Source organism: Hypanus sabinus, chromosome 4, assembly GCF_030144855.1.
Source record: "Hypanus sabinus isolate sHypSab1 chromosome 4, sHypSab1.hap1, whole genome shotgun sequence".
NCBI lineage: Eukaryota > Metazoa > Chordata > Chondrichthyes > Myliobatiformes > Dasyatidae > Hypanus > Hypanus sabinus.
In genome coordinates, this window is record NC_082709.1 from 110,076,567 (window position 1) to 110,095,081 (window position 18,515).

An 18,515-nucleotide genomic window follows, 5' to 3' on the forward strand; every position below is an offset into this window, starting at 1 on the left:
ATTTCCCTTGGGATCAATGAAGTATCTCTGTCTGAGATTGGTTCCTGGAGTGGCAGGCTTGTCATATACAGCGACTAGATCAGGCCTGTAGTCAAGAGTTTAGAAGCACAAGAAACCTCAACCGGAATCGTTAAAAAGTTTTACGTTTGGGATGCACGAAAGTCGTTCCCACCAAAGCAAGCATCTCGAACCAAAGTTCTGCGTCACCGAATAATGGGTAGAACACTTGGTCGGACTGTGATGGGCTTCGCTTAGAGATTGGCGAACCTTTGGAATTATCTACCTAGAAGGCCGTGGAAGCGCAGGCATTGACTTCATTCAAAACAGAAATCGATGGGATTCAAAGTGTATGATGTAATACTGTGTACATGGCAAGTCAACCACGATCTTGATGATCAATGGTGCATTTGCGAGGCCAACTGGCCTTCTTATTGCTTACATTCTTCACCGACAACCATGTAATTTGCGCCACTGTGAACAGCTCCTTTTAAATCCAAGCCTCCCTTTTCTCCCCCATTACAGCCAAGGTTAATAACGACAGGAATTAAAAACCTCACTGACGCCAGATACCGGGATTCCTCCCTCCAGGTAAACCGGTGCTTCCGCGGCCGCTGGTGGCCAAGGAAGTGACGTAGGGAAACGCCGCCTGCGGCGGCGATGCGCAAACCGGAAGCGGTGGGCGTTTGGCGCGGTTTGGAGGCGCCGTCGGTTGGGAGCGCGGAGCAGCGGTTTAAACGCCCGTGAGCGCCGGTCCCGAGTTCGCGACATGCCTCCCAAGCACTCGAAGAAAGTTGCCGTGTCCGGCTCTGAGGAAGGCGGCTCTCCGGCCAGGTGAGAGCGGGGGCGAACCGATCCAGCCGCTGATGTCAGTGGCTAAGCATCGGAGCAGGAAGCCCGGGCTCAGTCCCTGCCAACGAGCCGCTTTTAAATGAGGACCGGCCCGTGTCGCAACGGCTGTTGCTGTCCAGTGTTTGGACGCCCTGTGGACTGTTCTTGATTTGGTCCAAGCTTGCTTTGGTGCTGTCACAAAACACACGATCCTTTGCTGTCCCTCCTCTTTTTGTGTGGAGCGTTGTCTTCACTTCCAGTCCAGCTTTTGTTACCACGGCTGTATTACAGCACTTTTTAAACACACTATCCCCTCGGAATACAAACACTTAGTCAAATTTATGCAAACTCAATCGGTCTAAGCCGCAACGTTTTGCATCTTTACATACAACTTTACACGGTCCCTTTCCCCCCAATTAGTTAGACTCCTTTATGTGCCATGGACCTTTGCCATTAATCGAGGGGTCCCCTAGGTTGGGAACCCTTGCTCGTGATGAAGCGACTCAGACGGAATCGTCAACTGCCCTCCCACAGATGATGTTCGACCCGCTGAGTTCTTAAGCGTATTCTTGCACCAGACCCCGCATTTATCATCTTTTGTGTCCATTTTCATTTTTTTTTACAACGATCGCATGCTCAAAGCCCGTTTCTTCTCCGAATTGTGCGAAATATGCACGAACGGGGTGACCCTGCACAGTCTCCCTTGCCAATGCTCAGATCGCACCTTCGTGTGTTGGCATTGCGCGGTCTGTCTGCTGCTGACTATTAAAAGTACTAACGATTGTGTAATCACCTGCTGTTAGTCCGATGCATGCACTGAGTTTAATCATGTTAAATGAAGGGTAATCAGACATGTAAAATTCGTGAAGTAATGTGGTGCTGGTCCGTAATGATATGTTAGGCTTTTAGTAGGAAAGATTTGTACAGTGCCAATCAGGTTGTCTTAAAAAGTGCTGCAGCTGCTGAGGTAGAGGAGCTGCTAGTTGTCTCTTGCACACCTGCAAACAGCAATGTGAAAATAAGCAGATAACTCGGTTCGTTATATTGGGTGAATAGTGTACACTGAGGAATACTGGGCAACAGGCACAAAATGCTGGAGGAACTCAGCAGGCCAGGCAGCATCTGTGGAAAAGAGTACTATGGACCTTTCCGGCTGAGACCCTTTATCAGGATTCTCAGCATCTGCAGATTTTCTCTTGTTTGTGCCAGAGGAATTCTTACCCGGTTTTCAAAATGTTGACTTAAGATCTTTAGTATTTTCTGAACAGGCAGCCCCACACAAGCTTAATATCTCACTGTAAAGATTGCAGAATTCCCATGACACTGCACTGCAGTTGAGGCCTACACCTACATTCTAGTTCATTGAGCAGTTTGTACTTGGGAATCGACAAAGGCTTAGTCATTGATCAACAAAGTTTTCTTCCTTGCTTATTTCTTTATTTTTTTAGCAATAGTTAAAGTAATCATAGAATTATGGAGAAACATTGGATTAAATTATTTGCATGATAAGGTAGAGATGGGTAGGGTAATAATTTTCCCAGCCAACCATGTGCAAAGATTTAAAAAGCCCTCAGATTCAGTAATAATTCGATTTCTCTCTTGATTCAACATAATTTTAGATTCAAGGTTGTTCAATGTCATTTCCGGTATACAAGTGTAAAGGAGAATGAAATACCTGTTTCTCTGGTTCCAACAGAGCACAAAAAACCCCACAATAAATATACTGAAATGCACAAAGTTGATTTTCAATTTGATCCGATTGGAAACTTAAAATCTAACACTACTCCCTCCAAGAACTTCATCGACAGCCATTTCTCCTTCCCTTCATCATTCTTATCACAATTGCTGGTTACACAATCATAAAAAAGGGGTATGTCACCAAGACCATCTTGACTGCTATACATTATGGCCAAAGGTTGATCTGCCTGAGATGTAATTCTTCCTCTGTGACAGCAGTGCAAAACCCATAGGTTCCTGGATCTTGTAAAAATGCATCTCTAATCATTCTCTGGGTTAGAGAAATTCCTGATTCGTCATCTTCTGGAAGAAGAGTTTCCTACAGCATCGTTTTAAATTCACCACATCCTTATCCTGTAAATATGTCCCCTAGTTTGAGGCTTTTTGATTTGTGTAAATATTTCAATAGCTATCCTTTCATGATGTTGTATGTTTAAATAAGGTAATCACACGTTCTTTAGCTCACATATTTGTAAACATGGCAAGAATTTGAATGCTGATTTAAATAACTGGGGCCCAAAGAAATTAAAGCTATGCTGTCAAAGGTGGAAGCAGATACAACAATCATGAGGATTGCAAAGCCAAGAGATATTGTTAGAAAAAGCTAGAATGTAGAATTGAATGTGGTGATTTGTGAGTGAGTGATAGTTGGTCAATTGGATTTAATCAAAAGGTTCTGTATCAGTGAAAGGTACAATCTAATGAAAGTTGAATGTGATAAAGTTACTGAGTAGACCAGGGAGGTAATTAATAAATGCATGGTTAAGTTGCCTGCAATACACTGCCTTTATATAAAAAAAAATTTCTGGTTGCTATCATTGTGTGCTGTTTTTAGTTAATAAGTATTGAAGGGTGTTTTAGTGAATTAATGTATTTGCATTGATTAATGTGCCAAGGCGCCTGCATGAGCTTCAGCTATGCCTACATTTTCGTTGGTTCCAAGCCGCCACTGGTTATGCTTCCCAACTCTTTCTATGTTGAAAATGTCGCTTCTAGCACCTATGCTGAGCTTTGCCTTCATTTTCCACCTTGTCCTCAAATTTACTTGGTTCATCTCGGACACCTCTTTTCTTGATCTGTCTGTCTGATTCTCTGGAGACAGACGGTCTTCTGATATCTTTTATAAGCCTATTGACTCTCACACTATTTCTTCCCATCATGTCATTTGTATAAATGCTATTCCCTTTTCTCATTTCCTCCAACTTTGCCTCACAGAGAAGTACAGCACAGAAACAGGTTATTTAGTCCATGCGAAAACCATTTAAACTACCTACTCCCATCGACCTGCACCAGGACCATAGACCTCCACACTCCTACCATCCATGTACCTATACACACTTCACTTAAATGTTGAAATCAAGCTTGCATGCACCACTTGTGTTGTCAGCTTATTCCACACTCTCATGACCCTCTGAGTGAAGACGTTTCCCCTCATGTTTCCCTTAAACTTTTCACCTTTCATCCCTAACTCACGACCTCTGAATGTAGTTCCAACCAACCTCAGTGGAAAAAAACCTGTTTGCATCTACTCTATCTATACAACTCAATTTAGTATTCCTCCATCAAATCTTCCTTTGATCTTCTATGTTTCAAGGAATAAAGTACTAACCTATTTGATCTTTTCTTAAAACTCAGGTCCTCCAGACCTGGCTGTACCCTTGTATATTTTCTCTGTACTCTTTCAACCTTATTTACACCTTTCCTCTAGGTAGGTGACCAAAACTGCATACAAAACTCCAAATTAGGTCTCACCAATGTCTTGTGCAACTTCAACATAACATCCAATCTCCTGTACTCAGTACTTTGATTTAAGAAGTCCAAGCTGCCAAAAGCTTTCTTTAGGATGCTATCTGTCTGTGATGCCATTTTCAATGAATTATGGACTTGTATTCCCAGATCCCTTTGTTCTCCTATAGCATTGACTGTGTAAGACCTATCCTGGTTGGTCCTACTGAAGTGCAACACCTTGCACTTGGCAGATAGAATTTAATACAGCCATTTTCCCAGCTGATGCAGATCCCCCTGCAAGAAATGATAATCTTCCTCGCTGTCCACTACAACCCCAGTCTTGGTGTCATCCATGGATTTGCTGATCAAGTTCACCACATTAGTATCCAGATTGTTGATGTAGATGATAAACAACAACAGCACCGGTCCCTGCAGCACACCACCAGTCACAGTCCTCCAGAGAGGCAACCTTCTACTACCATTCTCTGGTTTCTCCCACAAAGCCAATCTCTAATCCAATTTACTACCTCATCTTGAATGATGAATGACTGAACCTGCTTCACCAGCCTCCCATGTGGAATGCTTTCCTAAGTTTCAAATGCCTTCCTAAACTCCATGTAGACAACATCTTGCCTTTATGCACTTTCCTGGTAACTTACTCGAAAAACTCTTAAGATTGGTCAGACATGACCTACCATGCACATCTGTTTTCAGATTGAGGCTCTCCATTCTGATGTCCTCCTCCTTCGAAGAACAGGGTTTCCTTTCCTCTACCTTCGGTGCTGCCCTCAGCCACACCTCTTCCATTTCCTAGATATCTGCCTTCACCCCATCTTGCTGCCGGCATAACAGGGATAGTTTGTGTTTGTCCTTACCTACCACCACATGAGCCTTGGCACCCAGCACATAATTGTGTAACTTCTGCTGCCTTCAATGGGATCCTATAATGAAACATCTCTTTTCCTCAACTCCCCCCCCCCCACCCCAGACTCTGCTTTCTGCAGGGATCACTCCATTTGACTCCCTTGTCCACTCAACCTGCCCCACTGATCTCCCCCCAGCACTTATCCCTATGAATGGGACAAGTTCTATTCTTGTCTCATTCCTCACCATTGTTCAGGCCCCAAACTGTACTAACAGGTGAGGTGACACTTCACCTGCATCTTCATCAGGGTCATCTGCTTATCAAGAGTGCTGGTGAAAAGGAGGTGTAGGATTTTGATCTTTTGTTGGTTGTTCTCTTTGCTAGAAGTTGGTGTTTGGAGTACCCTGCACAAGTAAGTGCGTTGCTTTTTGTAAATAAACACTTTGCCACTATTGTGTGCTGATGTTGGAGGAAATCCAGTCTCTTTGATTTCTACATCTGCATGAGGTGCATCCAGCTGCAGCTCCTTACAAATCATGTTAGGGAACTGGAACTACAACTGGATGCCTTTTGGCTCATACAGGAGAGTGAGGAATGTATAGATGGGAGCTACAGGGAGGTAGTCACACCTAAGTTCAGGATGACTGTTACGAAGGAAAGGGAATAGGCCAACAGCGCAGAGCACCCGTGTTGCCAGTCCCTTCGATAATAAGTATACTGCTTTGGATACTGGTGGGGGAGAACAACTTACTAGGAGATAGCTGCAGTGACCAGGTCCCTAACACTGAGTCTAGCTCTGTGGCTTAGAAGGGAAGGGGGAGAAGAGGAGTGCAGTAGTGATAGTGGATTCCATAGTTACAGAAAAGGAGTTTCTCTGGATGTGAAAGAGACACCCAGATGTTCTGTTGTCTCCCAGGTGCCAGGGTCAGGGATATTTCAGATTGGGTTTACAGCATTCTGAAGGGGATGGATGAAGAGCCAGAAGTTGCAGTACATATTGGTACCAACACCATACGTAGGAAAAAGGAGGAGGTCCTGAAGAGACGATGAGACAGGTAGAAAGCTGAAAAGTAGGACCTCAGGGGTAGTAATCTCTGGATTGCTGCCTCTGCCTTGCATCAGTCGTAAGATTAGGATGATTTGGCAGATGAATGTGTAGCTGAGACGTTGGTGCAGGGAAATTCTGCAGAAGATAGAAATTGGCAGGTGTGATGTGGGTATCACTGAGGCGTGGCTGGAAGAAGATCACAGTTGGAAGCTTAATATCCAAGGATACACAATGTATCAGAAGTATAGGCTGGTGGGCAGAATGAGTGGGCTGACTCTTGTGGTAAAAATTAAATCAAATCCTTAAAGGTGACATATGATTGGAAGATGTAGAATCCTTGTGGGTAAAGACCCTGATGGGAGTTAGATACAGGCCTCTGAACAGTAGCCAGGATGTGGAATGTGAATTACACTAGGAGAAAAGGCAATGTTATGATAGTCATTAGGGATTTCAATATGCAGGTAGATTGGGAAAACAAGGTTGGTGCTGGATCCCAAGGGAATGAATTTGTCGAATGCCTACAGGATGGCCTTTTAGAGCAGTTTGTGGTTGAGGGAAAAGGTAATTCTGGACTGGGTGTTGTGTGATGAACCAGATTTGATTAGGAAGCTTAAGGTAAATGAACCCTTAAGAGACAGTGATCGTAATATGATAGAATTCACCCTGCACTTTGAAAGTGAGAAGCTAAAATTAGATCTGTCAGTACTACAGTAGTGTAAAGGGAACTGGAGAGGCCTGAGAGAGGAGCTGATCGAAGTTGATTGGAAGGGGACATCAGTGGAACAGTAGTGGCTGGAGTTTCTGGGAGCAAATTGGAGCACACAAAATAGATTAATCCCAAAGAAAATTGTATTCTGTAGAGCAAGGATGAGGCAACCAGGGCTGACAAAGGAAGTCAAAGACAGTTTAAAAGTGAGAGAGAGCATAGAATATAGCAAAAACTAATGGGAACCTTTTAAAAATCAACTGAAGACAACTAAAAAAGGCAATAAGGAGAGCAAAGATTAAATATGATGGTAATCTAGCCAATAATATAAAAGAGGATAACAAAAGTTTTTTTTAGTGATGAATTGGCAGCAACTCAATGCATAAAAAGATGCAGATGTGGTCAAGAGGTTCAGTTGTTGTTCAGACCGGGTCAGAATGGGTTAGAAGTATGATCTAAGTGACTTTGACTGTGGAATGATTGTGGGTGCCAGGTGGGCAGTTTGAGTATCTCAGAAACTGCTGACCTCCTGGAATCTTCACACTCGGCAGTCTCTAGAGTTTACAGAGAATGGTATGAGAAACAAGGTAACATCCAGTGAGCTGCAGTTCTGTGGGTGAAAAGCTTTGTTAATGAGAGAGGTCAGATGGTAATGACGAGACTGGTTCACGCTGATAGGAAGGCAGCGGTAACTTAAATAACCATGCTTTGCAACAGTAGGATTGTAAATTGTTTAATAAGGCAGGTGGTTGCGGGGGGTGTGGGGGGGGGGGAAGACGGTATATTATAGGCCGCTTAGCTTGGTGTCAGTGGTTGGTAAGATGTTGGAGTCCATGATTAAGGATGAGGTTTTGTGTACCTGGAGGCACATGATAAAATAGGCTGAAGTCAGCATAGTTTCATTAAGGCAGGGGTTCCCAAACTGGAGTCCAAGGGCCTCTTGCTTAACGGTTTTTGGTCCATGGCATTAAAAAAAGGTTGGGAGTTCCTGCCTTAAGGGGAATATCTTGCCTGACAAATTATTGGAATTCTTAGAGGAAATAACAGGCAGGATAGACAAAGGATGTTGTTTATTGCATTCTCAGAATGTCTTTGACAAGGTGATGCACATGAGGCTGCTAAATAAGGTTATTTGGTGATGGTGTGGGAGACAATGGCCTGGTGCTCCTTAGTGGGGTCATTGTATTACTGGAAAGATACTGGCAGGAGGCAAAGAGTTTAAAATAAAAGAGGCCTTTTCCAGTTTAGCTGTCACTGACTACTGGTTTTCCTCAGAGGTTGGTGTTGGGACTGCTTTTCATGTTATATGCCAATGGTTTGGATGATGGCTTTGTGGCCAAGTTTGCAGACAATACATTGACAAGTTGAGTGTGGTGAATCTGTGGAATTAATTGCTGTAGGTGGTTGTGGAGGTCAAGTCATTGGGTATATTTTAAGCAGGTTGAATAGTAAGGGTGTCAAAGGTAATCAGGAGAAGGCAGGAGAATGAGGTTGAGAGGGAAAATAAATCAGCCATGATGAAATGGCAGAGCGGACCCAATGGGGGTGAATGGCTTAATTCTGCCCCTACGTCTTGTGGTCTTATGGAATGAATAGTTAGGATAGTGGATGGCACGCCGATTATATAGACTGCTTTGTTCTAGATGTTGAACTTAATGACTGTTGAAACTAGAAACAGTTGTGGGGAATATTTCATCATGCTGCTGACTTGTCTTTTACAGTGTCAGGAAGTAGGTCACTCACAGCAGGCTATCCAACCTCTAACTTGTTCTTGTAGTCCCAGTATTTATGTATTGGCGCAGTTGAGTTTCTAGCCAACAGTTACTCCCAGGATGATAATGACACAAAACCGCTTGATTCAATGATTACTACTCTTATGATGGAAGAAAGGCAATTGATAAAGCAACAGAAGATGGCTGGGTATCAAATTCAGCCCTGATGAACTTGGTGATGTCCAATTCCTGGGTTAATTGATAATCAATGATCACCAGTACTCCTTTTGTATCAGGCATGTCTCCAACCATTGGAGTGTTTTTCTTTTAAAGTCAATTGATCTAATTTTTTTCTCAAGGGCTCCTTGAGGCTATATTCCGTCAAATGATTTATTGGAATTCAGCTCTTTGGTCCTTACTTGGACCAAGGCCATGATATGGTCTGGAGCTAAGTGCTCCTGGCAGAAGCCAAACCAAGCTTCAATAAACAGTCAGTGCCATTTCACAACATTGTACCTTATAACAATTTGTTGATAGTAGGCTGATTAAATGGTCAGTAAGGTATGTTTTTGAGTCTAATTATGTCAGGCTGTTACTTGACATCTCTGTGAGAGCTCTCAGTTTAGATACTGTCCACAAGTATTTATGGGGACTTTAAGGTAGACTGGCTGGGAGCAGCTTTGTCATTTCTGAATTTGATGCTGGTTTCTCTCTGGTTTTATTCTTTCTTTGTTTGAACATAGTAGAATGATGCAACTTGCTTGCTCAGCCATTTGGGCCTGCAGAGTGGAGTCTGGAGTCATGCATTGTCCAGACTGACTAAGGATCGAGGGCTCCAAGATGGGAAGGACATTAGTGAGTCAGATGGGATTTTCAACAAACATACATTTTAGTGGACTTTATTACTAATAGCCAGTGATTTCTTAGATAAACTGTTTTCTTATTAAATTCCATTGGTGCATGAGTATATCAAATATCCTAAGTCTTCATTGAGTTAGTGAAGAACTTTAGGATAAGTTTTCTGCTAAAGATTTAATTAGATATACTTCCCATTCAAATGTTCAGAAGGGCATATAATGGAGCTTGTTGATACTTTGATCCCCAATAAAATAATCAAAACGAGTGATGTAGAGAGGACTGACATTAATGGCGCTTCAGTAGCTGTTATTGTAAATTGTACCTTATAGCATTACCTAGATCCAATTCAACTATTGATATCATACTGGCACTAGCAGTTTCTAATCCTAATAGCAGCACCTTATTAGGAACCCGAGGTCTCGCAATCATGTTGTGTGATATGCAAGGCCAACTGTGGAGAGAGCAGTAGATGAGGTCATTATGATGCGTTGTCATTTGTCACTTTGCAGAATTAATTAACGTGGATGCTGATTGTGGTCCTTGATGTTTTAGTCAAATGATAGTATGTTTTTTTTAGTTTAATTGAGCGAATGGGGAATTGGGAAAGCATTGAATTTCTTTATAATATACTAAAAATCTTTTTAATATGGAATTGATATTGATTTTGTGTATATGTTATGCTTCCTATATTATGTTCCTTGCCACATTATATTGTGGGATTCTGTCTTTAAAAGGATGATTCATTGTGATTTGAGTTTGGTTGCAATATCACCATTGTGTTAAAGCTGAGGTCACAAGTCTGTCAAACTTTTAAGGAACAGTTTACTGTGCAAGATTTATTTGCATAATATACCTTAATGCTGGGTTGAAAGACTTGATGATTTGGGTGATCCTTCCACGTAATTTGTCATACCATAGAGTCATAAGTACTACAGCACTGAAACAGGCCCTTTGGCCCATCTAGTCCATGCAAAACTATTTTTCTGCCTGCCCATTGACCCCTGCCATCCAGATATTTATCCAAGTTTCTCTTAAAAGCTGAAGTTGAACCAGCATCCACCACTTCTGCTGGTAGCTCATTCCACACTCACATCTCCCTCAGTGAAGAAGTTCCTCCTCATGTTTCCTTTGAATCTTTCACCTTTAACCCATGACCAAGTTCTAGCCTCACCCAACCTCAATGGGGGTAAAAAGTCTGTCTATACCCCTCATAATTTTGTATGCCTCTGTCAAATCTCCCTTCATTCTCCTGCATGCTAGGGAATAATGTCTGGCTTTTTCAGCTTTCCCCATAACTCAGGTCATCAAGTCTCAGCAAAATCTTTGTAAATTTTCTCTGACCTTTCAGTTCTTCTCTTTTCTGTACTTATGGTTAATCAGTTTTCTACTATATATAATTTTACCATCAGCCCTTTGCTTTTCTGCCGGTGTACATGTATTCCTCCCACGATTGCTTTTATTGTGGTGTAGCCATTTACCTGTGGCAGCATGACCGGAAACTCAACTTTCATAAACTTCCAAGAACATTATATCATGTCAACTAGTTATCTGATAAACACTAGACAGTTCTTCCAACTATATTCAGTGTCTATCTTGCACATTCAATAGCTATCTTAATTCCAGAATTCAGCTCATTTATAATCCCAAGTATGCTGATGGACAGATCACCCAGTATAGATTTAGGTTCTGAATTTATCTGAGTTGACTTAGCAAAGCCTTCCTGACAAATATTTGGGCAGTGGTATTTAAATAGGGCAAGCTTTTCACTGACAATCAAGCAACAATCTGACATAGTGGTATTCAGATTTGTACCTTAGAGACAACATGGCAGATGACTTCATAACAGTCCACTGGTAGGGTAGACCCAACTGAGATAGCGGTAATACAGAGATGGGAAAGAATCTCTGGAAATCCTCAGTACTGATTCCAAGTTCCATGAACTCACATGGCATCCATCAGGTATGGCAAGGGAATGATTTCATTGCCACATACTGTCCTCCCTTAATTGGTGAGCATTTAGTCTTGTATATGAATAACATTTAGAAGAGGTACTGAAACTAACAGGGCATCAGGATGTATGCTAACTATTGGACTTCATTAAGAAAATGGTAGAGGAATTAAACAACCACTCCAAACAAGAGACAATCTACCATGAGCAGCACGGTAGCTAACGGGTTAGCACAGTGCTTTACAGTACCAGCAACCGAGTTTGTAGGTTCTTCCTGTGATCCCATGGGTTTCTTCCCACAGTCCAGGTAGGCGAATTGGTCATTGTAAATTGCCCTGTGATTAGGCTAGGATTAAATCGGGGGATTGCTGGGCAGTGTGGCTCAAAGTGCTGTATGTCAATAACTAAATAATAGAATAATGCTATAGCTATCACAGTCAAGTTACCTGCCTTGCCCTTGGTGGGTCAAGCTTCAAGTGGTGTTGAAGTTACACTCATCAGGCAGGTAGAAAGTACACCATGCTCTTGATTGTGCCTTGCCTGTGATGGAAAAGCTGATATATCTGAAGGCAACACACTCACCATAGGAAACACAGCCTTTGAACTTTTCTTGTAACAATAAGTGGCTTGCCCAACTGAGTTTTTGGCGAATGGTGGTATTTTTGGTGCAGTGCTCCCAGATGGGAATATCATTAAATGTAAAGGATAGGTAGTTTTACTGAGTCCTTGTCTGATACTTGTGGGGTCAACGCTATATGCCAAATCTATTTATGTCTCAGTTTTTTAGGTTTTGCTGTACACTTTGTTGATTAGTTGCAATTGTAATTGATTACTATGCGATCATCAGCACATACCTAACTTCTGACAAGATGGAAAAAAGATGAAGAAACTAAAGGTGGTTCAGCCTAAGACCTGGCATTAGATTGTTCTGTAGCAATAATCTGTTTAGACAATCTCTAAAGACAGCAATCATTTTCAATGGTGCAAACTGTGACTCCAATGGAGTGATTTTTGCCTTGTTGCCAGTGGACTCCAGTTCAATCAGTGCCAAGGGCAGACCAAATTTGGATCATGCTTGTGATGAGATCTGAAGATGAATGGTTTTGTTGAAACCTAATCTAGGAATCCAAAGGCAAATTATTGCAGGCTGTGCCACTTGGTGGCACTGTAAAGCACACATTCAATCACTTTGCAAAACGGTTGAGAAATTGGATTGGACTTGCCCTACTTTTTGTAAGCACAGTTGAGATATGAGGGAGTAGTTTTGTCTAAACAAGTTCATATATCTTAAAAAAAATGTCTAGTGCTACTCACTGTATGCACTTTCTGAACCAGGGTTGATTCTCTGATCTGATTATCATGGATCACAAGATTATAGAGAGGTAGGTATTGAAAGTGTTTGAATGCTGCACTTAGCAGTCAAGAAACAGCCTACTCTGATGCCTCACAAATAATTGTAAGGGACTTCAATCAGGCTTGTTTGAATAAAACTCTGTTATCAACCTGCAGCACCAGGAATCCCAACACATTCAACCACCATGCCTATCATTCCATGCCAAGACCACATTTTGGGAAATCTGATCTTTTAACTGTCCTCTTACCTATATACAGGCAGAGACTAAAGAGCAAGGCTTCATAAGTAAGGACAACAAAGAGGTGGAATGAGATGGTGGGTGATATGAGAGAGGGAGGATTGGCAGGAGGAGGAGTGGGAATGAGGTAAAAAGCCGAACGATGTAAGGAGACACAAAGGGGAACTAGAGAGAAGAATGTGTGGATGATGGGTAGATTGAGATGGCAGGGGAAGAAGAAAGAGAAGGGTTATGAGGGCTGATAGTACAAGCAAAACAAATGAGGAATTGCAGTTAGCATTCTTGGTATCTTTTCAGCTGAATTGAATAAAGTGATCCATTTCTTTTTAGAAGATTTCATAGTTGGATACTTTCTGTAGCATTTGTGTATCTTAAATGTGGTATCACTATTCAATAAAAGTAAAGGCATTAGAATTAAGTTGGCAAAGCTGCATTGCTTTTGTAAAAAACTCTTAATGTGAGAAGTAATTGAATGATGTTATTATGCAGTGATTAAGTGCCAAGACCAAATCTAGCAAGACTGAGGCTACATCCACACTATACCGGATAATTTAGAGAACACCGACTTCGCGTAAAAATGATAGGCGTCCACACTATGCGTTTTTGAAAATATCTCTATCTACATTGAAATGGAGATTTCAGCGAATCTCCTCCTCCTGCGCATGCGCAGGACACATCTACCAAAACCAAGCGACACGTTTGGTGTTGAATCTCACCGTAAAAGTGTGCATTTGTGTAGTTACAGACTAGAAAAACTTAAAACCACGGATAGCTGTTGGCTTTCGCACAGGAGAACTTGAAAGTAAAAAAGAACAAATACTGGAGCGTATGGCGGCAAGCGATGGAGTTCACGGAAAGATTGACCCGGCTGATGATGAACATTGAAAAACTGACTAACTCTGTTGCATTAATAAAGCACCTTGTTAAATGTATAAAACATGTCTGCATCAGTGTTATCTTGTATATCCATACAATGTTACATTAGGCTGTTACACATCTATTGTCAGCGAAGTACTTGCAGAAATAGGTAAACCACCTTCATACGAGCAAGGACAGAAAAGAGGGCAAAGTGAGTACAGTATACTTATTTATTCAGTAAGTTATGGGTCAAAGTATTTGGTGAGTACACTTCTAACTCTTCTGGCTTCAGTCTCGTTGCCGTCTGTTCTGAAATTGTTAGGTTGCTTTCAAGAAAACAATGAAATAGCGCGCTGCCGTCTGACAGTGTTTTCAGATTTCTCCAGTTACCCCGTCCACACTGATCTGCCCGAGCAGCGTTTTCAAAAATACCCACCCTGGAAAGCATTTCTGAAAGGCTCTGGTTTCGGGGACAAAAATGCCGTTTTAGTGTGGACAGAGGATAAAAACGAAGAGAAAAAGCTTTGGTTACAGATTTAATCGGCGTAGTGTGGATGTAGCCTGATAGAATGAAATAATTCATACAAAATAAGCGGGTCCTCAGTGGTAATATCCTGATCGAAACTAATAATTTGGAGCTGAAATGTCCAAGGTTTTGTATTTATTTATTTCAATGATCTGGTGAGTGGAGAGAACTTAATTTTGTAGCTTTGTGATACCTGGCTAAGGAATGCTTACCTCTTGTCAAATTTGAAGTGTTCTTTTTATCAGCTTCTTGCTTCTGCCGGATTTGCACAGTAAGAAAAGGGAACTTCAGCCTGTGTATAGATACGCTGTAACCTGTAAGTGTTCATGTCTTGATCAAAATATCCACTCTTATCGGAGACAAACAGAATTTTATTTCAAGTATTTACAGCAGCAACTTCTAGTGATTGTTTGGCATGCATGGCTGACACAGAAAATACATAAGATGATTTGTTTTGAATGTAGGCTTATGGGCTAAGCAAAAATGGTCTTGTGTCTACTGCTAAGACATAGGAGCGTAATTAGGCCAATCAGCCCATTGAGTCTACTCCATAATTCAATTATGGTTGATTTATTTTCTCCTGCCTTTTCTCCATAACCTTTGCCCTTAGTAATTAAGAAATTATTAATCTCTGCTTTAAATATACCCAATGATTTAGGATTTCACAGCCATTTGCGGTAAGAAATTTCATAGATTCACCACACTTTGCTTAAAGAAATTCCTCCTCATCTCTGTTTTAAAGAGGTGGCCTCTGGTCTTAGGCATTCCCACTGTTGGAAACATCCTCTCCATGCCCTCTCGATCTAATTCTTTCAATATTCGGTAACTTTCAATGAGATGTCCCCGCTTTCTTCTAAACTGCAGTGATTACAGGCCAGCACCATCAAATTCTCCTTGTATGTTGACTCTTCCATTCCCTTGAGGTAAACCTAGAGGTAAACCACCTCTAGAGCCTTTTCAAAAACAGCACCTCCTTTATTAGATACAGGGCCAAAAACAGGAGTCAGTACTGGTGTTTGGTGTATTGAGAGTAATATAAATCCTCAGCGTTACATACTTGCTTTTATATATTCTAGTTCTCTTGAAAGGTATGCTAACATTCTATTTGCCCTTCTTACTATGGACTTCAACCTACAAATTAACCTTTAGGGAATCCTGCACTCTCCATTTAGAAAATACAATACACCTTTCTTCCTTCTGCAAAAGTGCATGACCATACACTTCTCTACACTGTATTCCATCTACACTTCTTAGCCCATTCTCCTAAGCTGTCCAGATCCTTCTGCAGATCCTTCCCTTCTCCCTGAACACTACTGTCCTTCATCAGTCCCTTAATCTAAGATCAAACCTTTGTTCTAAACCTGCCAGCCAAGGAATATATCCTTTCAGTAATTGACAAGCTCTTTTCTGTTTAAATTAAATGGACTGAAGGTAGTATAGATAAATGCTCACATGAAGTGTGAAACTGACATTGTCATCAGTGCAAAAAAAACAAGGCCAGCAGCATGCTATTTGCATTCCTAGTTTCTAGTTGCACTTCTCCACAAGTTTCTTCTCATTATTTTATAGTTCCAATTTTTATATATTTATACCATTTTGAGTAACCTCACTTAATAAATCAGTCAACTTTTTATTGTGTATTTTCAGACAGAAAAGTGCAGAATTTCTGTTATTATGTCAAAGTCTTAAGATTGATGGCAGTGTGAACGAGAGAGCTTGGACAATTTGGGAGTCATTGCCAGCACTTTTGGTTGATGGCATCGCATTAGTAAGTATTTTAATTTGTTTGATATCTTTCTTTAGATTTCAGTTTTGAAAACACTGGATATCTGTAACCATTTTTAACTTTATTGCAATTTAAGTTCTTGAAACCTAAATTTTGGTAAAAAAGAAACTTCTCATATTTTCTGAAGATGAAATACCATTTTGAAGAAACTGGTGAGATTTCATTTAAAAAATTAGTACCTCCCACTTGCCATGCACCTCATTTCCTTACTTGAATTCTGCTAATCTGCTGTGTATAACCTGCTGAAGTGATGCAATTTTCAAAAAAACCAAGAAAATGATATTGACAAATAATATTTTCAAAAATATTAATCATTTAGTTAAATATAGAGCAGTACATGCATTTTCCATTTCTAGAAACTTGTATGTGAAGATCATTCTGACAATTAGAAATGACATTCATCCATTCTTGTTCATGAAACCTTCACTTGCCAGTGGCTGAAGCTGATTGGTTCAGCTTCAGATGAAGCCAATTCCATTCAATTGGTTCAGCTGCCTTTTTGCATTGGTTTTTTCTAAAAGCAAGGAATCAATGGGATGCACCTTACTGGGAAGTTCTGTGCCAAACTGCCAATTTTTCTTTGTTGCCAAGTGCTGCCAAGTTTGAGATTCCCATGTAAGCAAAAGAAAATCCAAATCCACTGACTACTTCATGAAGTCCAACACTGGAGCTCAGCAGATAAAACCCTTTTACTATTAATTAATTTCACTAGCAGTAGTTAATTTATATTTTGCTTGAATTAAGTTCTTCTTAGTTTATTAACTTTTTGTAGTAATATTTCGGTGTTGAAAATTTTCATTGTAGTTTAATATATTTTGAGCATACTTTAATATCTTGGATTGTCAGGGATATTCAGAAATATTTGGTCTTTAATAATTTTGAAAAATAGCTAAGTGTGAAGACATGGCTGGTTTTCAAGTTTTTCCCAACTGTTTCATTATATGCTCTCCTTCAGGATGCCTGACCCCACACATCATGGCAGTGTCCCACAGGTCCCACCTCTGAGCAGAGTGTCTCCATCTTTTTGCCTAGGATTAACAACTTGTTAATAATGATGGATCTGCAACTGGCCCATTTTCATTTCTCACAGTGGTTATCTGTGATTGTTCAGTTACTGATTGTATGTTTGCAAAGTCTAGGGCAAATAGTTGACATCAAGTTACCTGAAGCTGTAAAGGATGATATTGAGTCCGGAGGGCTGCAATGTGCTCAGGCAGGAAATCTGGTTCTTTTCCTCAAGGTTGCATGGGCTTCACTGTGACAGCAGAGGGGACCACAGACCAAAAAGTTAGAACTGGAGTGGGATAGGAAATTAAAATGGTAGACAACAGGAAGCTCAGTGTCACCGGGATCGTTGGAGGTTTTGTTTGTCTCTTTTTCCAGTTCTAACAATGAGTCTGTGACTGGAAATGTTAACTTTTTTTACTTCCCACATGCAGTTTGACCTGCTGAGTATTTCCAGTACTTCCTGTTTCATTTAACCATTGTAATTTACAATCAGTTATTCTGATAATTCTACAGTCATTGCTTGGAATTTTTTTTGTAACTTTAAGCCCTGACTCAGAATTTGAACATAATTTACAACTTATTGTTTATTGCCTTCAAATGGATCATTGTATTATATTTTCAGAGAGGGAGTTAATTGAGGATAGGATCTGCTGATGTATTCTATTGTTTGATCTGATTACTGCATGCACAAGGAAAGGTGGGTTTGATTTGCACATAGTGTTTGTTTTCTGATTATGAAAAGATTATGTCTGATTATATCCTTCGCGATGGGTGAAATTCTGGGATCTTTGCTGTGAATCTTGAATGAGTTATTTTTCCCAAGCAGCATTTTTAGATCAGGCTTTATTCCATTGGTATTGGCAAGGCAAGAATTGAGGGATCAGACAGGATTCTTTGTATCCATGAGGCAAGTTCAGCGAGACAAAGAGTTCCTAAATGATGTGGGTGTTGCTACCGTGAGTTGTGGGTTTTGTGGTTGTGAGTGCTTGTAAGGTGAGACAATTTTTTTTATTGTACCCAAGCCATTTCATTGACATTTACATTAAGGTTTTGATAGCTGCCCACGTAGCCAAGTTGTACTACACGCCAGTGAGTTTAGTATGGTACTTATACCTGAGCATCTTACTTGGCAGTAGAAAAAGCATATGTGAGAGCACTCCTTTTGTGTGGTTATTCAGTTTCCTTATCTGGCTAAGTTTATCACTCACTTCTTTAAAATGCTTCAAAGCCATCAAGCATGTGCATTGATTGGGTGCATAGCAGGGACTGGTTCTTCTGGAAGAATGCTTTCACCTCCATCACCTAACTTACCTTC

General features: G+C 40.8%; 1 protein-coding gene across 2 annotated transcripts in view; it reads left to right on the forward strand.

The window, feature by feature from the left end:
• The first annotated feature begins 683 nt into the window (after positions 1-683).
• The window catches only part of rb1 (retinoblastoma 1), a 294,100-nt gene continuing 276,268 nt past the window's right edge, over positions 684-18,515 (forward strand). For both annotated transcript variants that reach the window (XM_059967858.1, XM_059967859.1), the window contains exons 1-2: positions 684-831; positions 16,054-16,174. In XM_059967858.1, coding sequence (XP_059823841.1) covers positions 767-831; positions 16,054-16,174 — 186 coding nt within the window. In that variant the 5' untranslated portion in view covers positions 684-766. The remainder of the gene's footprint in view (positions 832-16,053; positions 16,175-18,515) is intronic.